Genomic DNA, 12,295 nt, shown 5'->3' on the forward strand with positions numbered 1-12,295 from the left:
ACTATCAAAGACATGATCTGAGAGATTCGCCGATAAGTCGCAGACACTAGTCAGATATTTGGCATGCTAAATATCTGGAGCTGTTGGCAATTCAAATCACGCAGTGTAAAATGTGTTCTGATTGAAAACAACATCAGCGATCACCTACAGCCAATGAGAGAGCACACTGAAAAAAATTATTCAAAGATGATTCATTGAATTTACTCAATTCTTTTTACCTTAAGTGGCTGTAAACAAGTGGCTGTCATCTGATCAATACCACAACCGAGTTGAAAAATAAAAAATATTGAGGAGAAATAGCTAATTCCCATCAAAAGCCAGGCAGATTTTCTACCCCAGTAAAGGCTTATTTTTCGTTGTAGTTGATAATAAAAGATATACTATGTGGCCTTGCTTTGTTTCCATGTCAATTCTCGTGTGTGTGTTTGGTTGTGAGACGTACTGTAGTTTGCGAACCCAGACAAAGTTGTCACTGATTCTTCCTATTTTAAAGTGTGAAACCCCCTTTGTCTAGTCCTTTTGCAGTGTAAACACAGCAGTGACGGAACGCTACCTCAGTCACGCAGTGTGAAAACATCTGTGATATCGCATGAAACGTTTGCATATAATGCAGCTTTCCATCCAATGAGTCAAAGAGAACTAAATCACAAAACAAAGTCTCTTCCTGATGATACCGTAGCATTTAAAAAAATGTATCTGTTAAAATCACTAACATTTTTCTACAGTAACTGTACTCAGTTGTGCACATTTTCTAAATTTACGTGCACCTTGCCATTTCCTTTTAAACAATTTTTATGTGGTATTCCAAAATGTGCATTAAAAAAAATGGATGGAAAGATAGCTACTGTGGCACAGTTGTATATTTCATGTGACGGTTAAATGATTAACACCCTCTTTGAATTGCATCTCCAAACAGATCTAATGGGATTTTATTTTTTTCCCTCTCCAATAGGTAAATGGAACAGAAATTGAATATGAATTTGAAGAGATTACATTAGAGCGGGTAAGTGTCTCTCTCTCTCTTTCACATAGCATGCATCCATACATATTTGCTGTATCCGTAGGCACATATTAAGCGCATGTCATATTTTCTGCTTGTGTGGACTCTTCCGCCTGGTAATCCAATCATTCATAGCTTAGCCTGTGAGCATGATCTTCAAATGTAAGCATCAAACATGACCAGTCACAAAACAAACTTGGCCTTTATATATGAGATGATTGGATTGAATTCATTTTTAGATTCGACTAGTGTTCAGAAAGATCTAGGAAAAGGAATTTGCCTGATCAAAATTTCAGCAAAATGCCTTGTCAAAGCTTTGTTTGATCTAAAACTCTTCAAATTACTATATTCAAATTACTATATTATTATCACTCAGTATTTGAATGTGTTTTTCATTATATTAATTCATTTGATGGCGTTTATACTGCCATTCTACCCAGTTTATGCTTAGAAAATTCAATTTGCAATAAATATATTACTGTTTTTACAAAACTATACTCATCTGTTTTTAATGATCAATTATCACGTTGATATTAAGACGATATCATAAGAAATAGATCATCAGAAATAATAAGAAATGTTTCTTGAGTACAAAATCAGCTTTTTTACACTGTTTTTGAAACAATCATGCCACAATGAAGACTGGAGGAGTGAGAATGCTGAATTCAGTTTTGTCATCACTGGAATAAATTACATTTTAAAAATATATTATAACAAACAAGCAGCTATTTAATCTTAATGTAATTAAAATATTTCACAATTTAACTTGTAGTAATAATTTTATGAATATACTCGATTTTTACTTTAATTTAATTGTGTTAGGTCTAATGAATGAATTTTATTATAATATATACTTGAGCATTTTATATTAATTATTGTAATGCATTATTTTAGTTTTACCTTTAAAACAATGGTCACTTTATTTTGATGGACTGTTTATTGAATTTAAATTACATTGCAACTAATTCTCATTAGATTATAAGTAGACTGTTAGGTTGGGGTTAGTGTTGGGTTTAGGGTTGGGGTTAGGGTTACAAGTACTAGCAAAGTTTCTTATCAGTTAAATGTCTGTTGAAGGAACAATGTCAACAGATATTAAGCAGACAGTCTACTAATGCACAAATGGACATCAAAATAAAGTTTTACCAAAAGAATGATCAATTTTAGCAAAAACTGAATTTAACTACTGATCCTAATCTAAAATATGTAAATTCATACAATCAAGCCCAAATTTCTCATACCAAATTCTTGCTTAAAGATACTTTTGTTCAACCAGCAAGTTTTTTTTTGACCAGAAATGACATGGGCTTCTCCTAAAAGATGTACAAGAGGCATCGTTGTGGCAAAAAGATTTTCCTCAGCTTTAAACAAAAACCTTAAGGCAGAATTTGCCAGGTGTATGAATAATTTTGGCCTTGACTGTATATTATATATACACAGTGGGGGAAATAAGTATTCAACACAGCACCATTTTTCTCAGAAAATATATTTCTAAAGGTGCTGAAATTTAAAATTTTCACCAGATGTTGATAACCAAAGTTATCCATATATAAAAAGAAGACAAATCTAATTAGTTTAAAACCAAGTTACGTGTAATAAAATTAAATGACACTGAAAAAAGTATTGAACACATAAAAAAAGGAAGGTGTAGAAAGGCAGTGAAAGCTCAGACAGCAGCTGAAATCTCTCAGTAGTTATTCAGCAACCCTCTGCCCTTTGTTATTGTAAATTACTATTCCCTGCTTCAGTCCACCATCTACATTAGCAGGATGATAAAGATGAAACCAGAGTAGTCACTTCAGCAAGATAGTGATCCAAAACGCAACCAAGGAAGCTCTCAAATGGTTTCAGAGAAAGAAAATCAAGCTGTAAAATGGCCTAGCCAATCACCTGAATTGAATCCAATAGAATATACAAAATAAAGATAAGATTGGATAGACGAAACCCACAGAACTGCATTATCATCAATGTATGTCAACATTCGAAACCATGTCCTGCGTATTTTGTCATCTGCACCTTTAAATGGTCAAACTCATTAAAGCCGAATAGATTCTAATTGGATGTTGGTGTCTTCATCGGCTGAGAATAACGGAAAGTCTTACTGAAGCTTTAATTTAGAATTTAGAAATCACAGGACACTCTTAATTGGGCCACTGGATGTGCTTTATTTGCAAGTGAAAGCCTGGGGTGCACAGTAGAGGCAGTGTGAGAGAAACGGAGAGAATTAGACGGCTGCGGATGACATTCTGGCAGCTGCAATCGGATCCACATGACTAGACACAGAGCACGGACAATAGCAAAGGTCAACTAGACCAGAGGGAGCACAGATTTGTCCGACCCTGGAGAACGAGAGCTGAGAGTATATGTTCTGGGCTTTCTGCAGAATCCACTAAGATTACAAGCTTTAAAATTGGATACAAACCAAGACGATAACTCTGCTGCAAGGGCCCAGTCTCTTATTGTTACTCTTGTACAGTTGAAGTCAGAATTGTTAGCCTCCCTGTATATTTTTTTCCCCAATTTCTGTTGAACGAAAATATTTTTTTCAAGACATTTCTAAACATTATAGTTTTAATAACTCATTTCTAATAAATGATTTATTTTTCCTTTTTATCTTTGCCATGATGCAGTACATCATATTTTACTAGATGTTTTTCAAAATAGTGTTCAGCTTAAAGTGCTATTTGAAGGCTTAACTAGGTTAGTTAGGTCAACTAGGTAAGTTGGGGTAATTAGGTACATCATTGTATAATAGGGACACAGCGATTATAGATTTTGTTTGTACGATTATAGTTTGAGGAATAATCATGGTTTCACAGTTTTCACGATTATTATTCATTAATTAATTTAAAAACTTTACTAGTTTAGGAAATCACACACTGTAAAACCAAAAAAGTTAAGGGAACTCAAACTATTTGAGGAAACCAGTTGTTACAAACCATTTAAGTTCAAAAACTAATCCTATTGAGTACTGTGAACCTAATCCATTTGAGTAAATAAAGAAATTTGAGCACAGTAAAACCTAATAAATGAACTCAAACCATCTGAGTAATGTAAAACCAATAAGTTAAGGCAACTCAAACCATTTGAGGAAACCGATTGCTACAAACAATTTGAGTTAAAAAAAAAACTATATGAGTACTGTGAACTTAATCTGTTTAAGTTGAAGTAAGTTGAGGTATTTAATTAACTCATTACCTTCAACACTGAATTCAAAACTCTTTTCAAATGAGTACAATTAACTTTCAGTAGATTTTGAGTTAACTACACTCATTTCATTTGATAAAGTTGACTGTTGGGTTTTACAGTGCATGCATGAAAACTTCTTATATTTTAAAGTATTGTTTATTGCTGCTCAGTAACCAAATAATACAGCACAAAACAATAATAAAAAAACTAATTTTCCTTGGACTTAAGTGAAAAAACGTTTTTGACATTAAAACATGCAGTAAGTAATAATTTTACACTGAAAATAAATGACAAAACAATGAATAAATAAAAATAAGACTAAACAAATAACAAAAACTGTATTTGTCTAATGTAAATCTACAAAGTATTTCCCTTTTAAAGAGAACAAATGTAGTCAAGAGCTGCTGTCTTTTAATCAACTATATTACAAAATTGTTTGGTATTATTGTTTTGTTTTTTCTTTTTGGACCAGAGTAAAATATGCATTCCCTAAATACAAAGTATGAAGCTGAGCGGTCTGTTCGCCATGTAACTCACAGTGCGCTTGAGCATTTTGAACAGTTGTTTTCAAATAGATATGCCAGGAAAGCGTGTCATGCCACTAAAGTGTTATGGCTACGCGCAAAGATAAGTTAATACATAATTTATGTAACCACACACATGATTCCGCATGTTTGACCGATTGCTCGCCTTTATTTCCTATATTGTATAAACTTATTGTACTTTATACTTATATTGGACTTAATACTTATTGAATATTAAAATGATAGCTTACCGATTATTATATTCAGCAAAAAAGATGGCTATTTCGTATTTCACCATGCATTTCCTATACATTCCTATTTCCGATAACATTGTGTCCATATAGCCTGACATTAAGCACATATTGCTAAAACCACAGAGTGAGCCTAATGTTTCAAATTTTTCAATGAAAGTGAAAGGAGGCAGTTATTAGGCTCTGTTTTGTTATAAATATGCATACAGTGAAGATGACGGTCATATACATATTTTAATGTACATATTTATATTTTAATGTCTGTTATGTAAAAATTAAAAGAGACATTGCTTTGTCATATTTTCATTTTATTGTTAAAAATGACTTTCTAAAAGTAGGCTACACTGCCATTACATTTGAAGACGTGGGCGTTGCGAGTCACTGGCATTGTTATGTTGGGGGTTGCAGGCTGAAAATTTTAGAAACCCCTGCTGTAAACAAATGGGGGAAAAAAGAGCTAATACTATTGACAATATTAAAAAAAAATGCTTTTATTAATAAATTATTAATTATTAATAAAATTAATAAAACAAATCCAAATTTATCCAGAAGAAAAAAATATTATAGGAAATACTGTGAAAAATAAATTTGTCTTTTAATCATCGTTTGGGAAGTATTTGGGAATAATTGTGACTTCAACTGTATATCTTTCTCTCAATTGAAAACCATCCCTGGTATTGCATATTGTAAGACTGTGCATGTACATATGATAGATCTGTCTTCCTAAAATAGCAAGATCTCTAATCAGCAACGATTTTTTTCTTCAGAATACACTTAGTTTAAAGCTTAAAGGTCTGTGTATTATACAGAGGAAGCACCTTGGGGAGTTTAGTCATAAACACGTCACTTCAAAATATTAGCCTGTTACTCTATTTATATCTTTTAGATGGTAAATGTGGCTCTAGCGCACACTTTTTTGGATTTGTTGGTTTGTAATGCTCAGATGCACAAGCCGTGCCAAACTGTAAACACTGAGTCATAGGTAGAAAAGTTCCTCTCTGACAAATATACTGTTACGCTTCTGTTTTTTGGCTCAGTTTTATTTTTGTGTGTGTGGTTGTGCTATTTAGATTTTTTCCACAAATTACTATTAAATAAATCACTGTAAAAAGATTTACTTTTTTATTTTAGTTTCAGATGGTGTACAAGGGATAATTTCTTATTTGTTTTAATAGTTGTTGGCTGTGAATTCAGAAGCGTAACATTTTTGATAGGTGTGGGCTGTTTGACCAAAATTTTATTTCACGGCATGAGTAATTTTATTTCAGGATAATGATATGTTTTACGATATAGTTATTTAAATAGGTAGTTATTCCAGGAAATCAACAAAAGGGTTATGATAATAATCTTCAGTATTTCAGAAATTAAGAAGAATTTTATTGTTTTTTTGGCTTGTTAATTTACAATAAATTGAGAAATATATGATTTTGCTGATGTTTTCTAACTTCTATTTGGCTAGATTTACAGTACACTGAAAAAAATTATTCAAAGATGATTCCTTAGATTTACTAAATTTTTTTACGTTGAGTGGTTGTAAACAATTTATTTGGGCTAAATTTAACAACAAATAAGTTGAACATTGCTCAATTTAATTTGTTTGTTTAAATTCAACACAAATAAATTGTTTGCAACAGTTTTGCATGCAACACTTTTTTCAGTGTATGCAGCTATTCTTTTGTGGTTCTAATGTTTAGACTTTTTTTTAACTGAAGAAAAAATTATATCTTCATTTGTAATATATTCCTATCTATATCCATATCTCCTCAGGGTAACTCAGGGTTGGGGTTTAGTATAGCAGGCGGCACAGATAACCCTCACATCGGCGATGATCCCGGGATCTTCATCACAAAAATCATCCCTGGGGGAGCAGCGGCTGAAGACGGCAGACTCAGGTGGGACAGTATTTCTAAACACACTTGTTTACTGTTATTATGAAATCAGAATTCATTGTTTTAATGTGGATTGTTTCAATATAGCTTTACAATAATAAATAATCAGTGAAGCTTCATTTACAATAGTCAGAACTCATTCCAGTGTTGATTCAGTTCAGTTCAATAACAACTTGTATGTCATTATTACTATTCAGCTCTAAATCAGCTCTGAATATACAAGGTAAAGGTTTCTAAATTGGTATTTTACATCTGTAGAGCTTTCCATTGTGTCAGAGTTTCCTCATAGTACAAAATATACTTTAAAGTATGAAAAATTTAAGTTAAATTAAAAACGAGCCTTCGTTTCTGAGTTTATGCAAGGAAAACAGTGGCCTCAGAATTGTCATGGCCTTGGGGCATTCGAACCTCACCCAAAAATCACCTTTGGATCCTTCGTTTCTGAGTTTGTGCAAGGAAAACAGTCTAGTCTAAATGTATGTCCACTCCTCAAGTCATTGTCAGTGTTTCATGTCGATTTGAAAAATTCTGATGTATTAATAAGTGGTCAGAGGAAATGGTTATGGAAGCTTGTTCCTGCCAGCTTGTTAGCTGAAATTTGCACTCATGTTTATGATAACTTTTTACAGTTATAATACGTTTTTAACAAGCATTTATCTTCAATGTAGTTTTATTAATACTGTAAAAAAAAATGTTTATATGTTAGTATCAGTATGTTAGAATATCTATAAGCTACAACCAAGTCTGCATTAAGATGATATTAACATTCAGAGCTTTCAGATTACATTGATGTACCAACAAATTCTGACATTAAAGCTGCCAAACCCAGTCATTTATTCGAATATCATGGTTCTTTGAGCATTCAAACCTCACCAAAATCCCTTTTGGGAGCCTTTGTTACTGAGTTTATGCAAGTAAAACAATGGCCTCAGAATTGTCTGGTCTAAATTTATGGCCACTCCTCAAGTCATTGTCAGTGTTTCATGTTGATTTGAAATATTGTAATGTATTAATAAGCGGTCAGAGGAAATAGTTATGGAAACTTGTTCCTGCCAAGGTATATCTTTAAATAATTAAGTAAAAGAAAAGGAAGTGCTAGAAAAAATTAAGTCGTAATTTTAAGATATTAACTAAGAATTAATGTTCAATAATTCAGAATTTTGAAACATTGGTTTGGAATGAAATAAAGGTCAGAATAGTAAATTAAAAGGTCACAATTACCTTTTTTATTTTTAAATATTGAGAACCTTAAATATCCTCGAATAACACTTTCTTAAGATAAATTCAGTAGATCACTAGGTAATTTACTTTGTTGAGACATAATGATCTTGTTCATTGCTCTTGCCTTCTACTAGAGCAATTCCTTTCTCTCTTCCTCTCTCCTCTCTCCTCTCTCTCTCTTCTCCTCTCTCTCTCTCTCTCTCTCTTTCCTTTCCCTCTCCCTGCTGTAAATGATTGAAATGGGGCTGTTTATCACAGCCCTAATGTCTCTCTGGAGAGCTGAAGTACCTGAAGTTTTCTGCTGACTGCCACACACTCTGACCGCGAGGTGCTTTAAAAAATTTACCATCTGCAAGGTCTGAGGTGAAGTGTGTGGATATAACGAATAGACCTGACCAAATCACTCTGGGATTATGTCAATCTTCAAGGGAAAAAACAAACAAATATGCATTATACATTTTATGTAAAAACTTCTTCCACTCTTGAACTCATTGAATCACATGCTAAGAAGTTGTGAAATTCGGCACAGATAGAGGACAGTCTGATTATTAACCACAAAATATTTTTAGTATCCAGGTTTCCCACGGGTCATGGATTTTCTGGAATGTCATGAAATTTTAAAACATCTATTTCAGACATTGAAAGTCAGGGGATTTTATATATATTTTCCTATATAGTCATGAAATGGATTCTTAAATTTTACTTTACGTTAATCAAAATGTTATTTTATTACACCAGATTTTTTATCTCGTTGTTTCTTCACATTGTGCCTGTTGTTATGGTTTGTCTTTTTCTCCATGCCATTTCATTACTTTTCATGCTTGCAATCAAAATTTTAAAACAGTATGATAAAAAATTACAATTAACAATATCAAGACGCACAAGTTATTTTGTTTTTTTAAAAATGAATGGAAGTGATTGAGACAAAAGTCTTGACACATTTGAGTTACAATGGACCATGCTGCCTCTACGTGAAAAACAAGGTGTATGGGTAATGGAAATTTTGCATTTTAGCCAGTGAACAGGGAAAAGTCAATGAATTTGACATTTAGCTTAGAGTTGGAACTCTGAGTATCTGTCTGTTGTGCCACCAGTAGCTCAAATTTGCACTCATCTTCATGATAACTTTTGACAGTTATAATATATTTAAAAAAATAAATAAATAAATGTAGTTTTATTAATACTGTAAAAAAAAGTTTTCAGATGTTATTATCAGTCTTGAGAATATCTATAAGCAAGTGTGCTCCAAAATAATAACCAAGTTTGCATTTAGAAGATATAAACATTCAAAGCTTTCAGTTTACCTTAACGGATCAACAAATTCTGATGTGTCCCGCTACTTTCAAGACACATTTGTTGCTGCTAAAATTGGTCATTTATTCACATCATGGTCCGCAGATTAACATTTTGGGGTTCGGTTTCCTATGGGGTGAATGAAATCTGCTTTCGCGCTAATGTCACGTGAGCCACCACAGTGTATGGGTACACAATCCACTTCAGGCCAGAGAGATGAAACTGTAGGTTAACTATGTTTATATTTAATAACTTTAACTGTTAAAAGCTCTTCGTTTCTAGTTACTTAGTTTAAGTTATTAGTAACTAATAAATTTATGGTATTACTGTTTTAGACTGTTATGTTGAGTGTGTATAATGAGTCTGATGGCTTTAGCTCAGCAGTTCTGACTGTGAGCTGTGATATACAGTAAACAAAATGATACTGGCTGTTTTAAAAGAGGAGGAGGAGCTGTTCTATGTCCCGCCCTGTCTTTGTGTTTGACTTTTTGTTTTGACAATTTACATCACACATCAAAACAAAATACACATTTTAAAGCACTTCACAGGAGATGTGTAATGAAATAACCTTTATTATAACCTTTATTTATACTCATTTGTACTAATTTTATTTTCATCTGATTCTTTGACTAAAGCCAATTCAATAGCTTTACTTATGTCATGAATTTTGTTCGGCATTTTAAATCTTTTATCCAGTTTCCATGAAATTCAAACCAAATTATCTTCAGACAATGCTGACAAAAAGTTCTGAAACTTGAAAGTGGTCATGATGCTGTAAATTTGCATATTCGTCTGCACCGAAAAAAACAAAACGTTTTTTAATGTCTTAAGGGGGTCTCACACCGGTCTGCGCTGCGCCATCTCTTTAACAATCTGAAAATCATGTATGCACTCCGGTGGTGCCATTCAAGTTGCCATGCAACTCAGAAATTCCTGCCTTGCAACAAAGCTCCATCCCCATAGTTTTACATTAAACAACATTATATTTGCTTATAGAATGTGGAATCAAAGAACGTGCTTGTGTTTGTTTACAATCAGAATAGTTCAAATGCTATTAAAATAAATAGTTTTTACCAATACCACATGATATGATTTTGCCAACAATGATTTTTCACCTCTACACTCTTGTTGTACATCAGCAATTATCTCGTTAGTTTCTATTTTTAGGAAAGAATGTTAATATAAATGTGATTATTCAATAATATGGCAAAACTCAATTAAGTCTTCAGAGTTATGAAAGAGCATTCTTTGACCAATTAGACGTTCCTCCTTATTTTGAGAATTTAATTGTTATCCGTAAGAGTTTCTATTCCTGGCTGGGTGTGTTTGAGATTCACGTCAGGGCTGATCAGGAGTTGATTGAGAGGGTTGTTTTATTAGAGCGAAACCTAATTAGATTGTGCTGGAGATCTGCAGATCGTCCAGTGTTTTGTATGCATGTGTGTGTCGTTGTGAGCAGCAGCTGCGTTCGACAGCCCCGTCTGAGCCTTTCACCCTGCTCTGCTCCATGACTTGGCTGTTTTCTTTCATTCTTCCTCTCTCAATCAGGTCTGTCAGGGCTTTGAGCATCAGCAGTCCTCCTTCTCTCCAGGCACTTTCGCAGTTTGGTATTCTGCTTAGACCCTCAACCATATTTCCCCTTTGGTTCTCTTTCATTCTCCTTCTCTGTCCAGCCATAGTCTGCATTCTTTCTTTAAAAGAGTGCGACATTTTGAACGTTTTTCCAATAAGCTGTGATAGATTTATGGGGAGTTGGAGGTGAACACCATTTAGAGAAGCAATTACATTGTGTAGGTTTTTTTTTTTGGTACCCTTGTTTGACTTTGGGAGTGCTGGAAGTGGAACTAGCTTTGGATAAATCATGTCGGGTTTAAGGAGTCAAGGAGCAAAGGAAAGGAAGTTACATCAAGATTATGGGTGGAAAAAAGATAAATGTATAGTCAGGATTTATACATGCAGTCCCTGAAAAAATATCCAGAAAAAAACAAAATGCAAATGACTGATTTGGTGGCAAGTTTTTGCAAAATGTGTGGCATTTCATTTATTGTTTTGCTGTGATAAAAATGTCGTCAAAATATTTTTTTGTGTGAAGTTAACCAAACATTTTGTACACTCAAGGTTGTATTTTTATTCCATAATAACCCTTGCCACCAAGATAAATTAACAAACAAGTTAAATTCAAATAAAATTACAAAAAAAAAAATAATAATAATTTTACAGAATTGTATTGACCTTATTCTGTGATGCGGAAGTGCACTTGTTTTTGCAATCGTTTTAAAACTTCCTATTTAGTTGCTTATGGGAAAAATGACTAGAATTAATAAACGTCAAAAAACGGTCAAACTACTTGCTCTACAAACAAGTGTGTTCATGACAATACTGACAAAGCAGAATTATATAAAAGAAAATACTAGTTTGCAACATCAAGCAGCGGAAGGAGCTGTTTTTAACGTCTAAAAATGAATGGAAGTGAATGACACCGGATGGTCTCGAGCCAAAAAGATTCATATTATTATTATTATTATTATTATTATTATTATTATTATTATTATTATTATTATTATTATTATTATTATTATTAATAATAATAATAATAATAATAATAATAATTATTATTATTATTATTATTATTATTATTATTATTATTAAATGTCTTTCTTGTGTTTATTTTTACCTGGTAAAATTGGCAAAAATGTATACATTTGCAGTTAGACAATATGAATTGTAAAATAATTCAAGTAAATTAATATCTACAATTAGTAAATACAAATCAATAATCTAACATGTTTATAGTGGTCTTCTACATACGTTTGGAGTCAAACAGTTCCAGTGATCACATTTAAACCTGATAAAAAATTACATTTTACAATATTGAGAAGCTCAAGTTATTTTATTTTGCTAAAACTGAATTGAAGTGATTGAGACCAA

General features: G+C 32.6%; 1 protein-coding gene across 13 annotated transcripts in view; it reads left to right on the forward strand.

Moving 5' to 3' along the window:
• dlg2 (discs, large homolog 2 (Drosophila)) overlaps nt 1-12,295 on the forward strand; it is a 420,832-nt gene that overhangs the window by 280,400 nt on the left and 128,137 nt on the right. For all 13 annotated transcript variants that reach the window (XM_056466770.1, XM_056466773.1, XM_056466772.1 and 10 more), the window contains 2 exons: nt 953-1,003; nt 6,732-6,856. In XM_056466770.1, the coding sequence (XP_056322745.1) occupies nt 953-1,003; nt 6,732-6,856 (176 nt within the window). The remainder of the gene's footprint in view (nt 1-952; nt 1,004-6,731; nt 6,857-12,295) is intronic.

Source organism: Danio aesculapii, chromosome 10 (genome assembly GCF_903798145.1).
Source record: "Danio aesculapii chromosome 10, fDanAes4.1, whole genome shotgun sequence".
Lineage (NCBI taxonomy): Eukaryota > Metazoa > Chordata > Actinopteri > Cypriniformes > Danionidae > Danio > Danio aesculapii.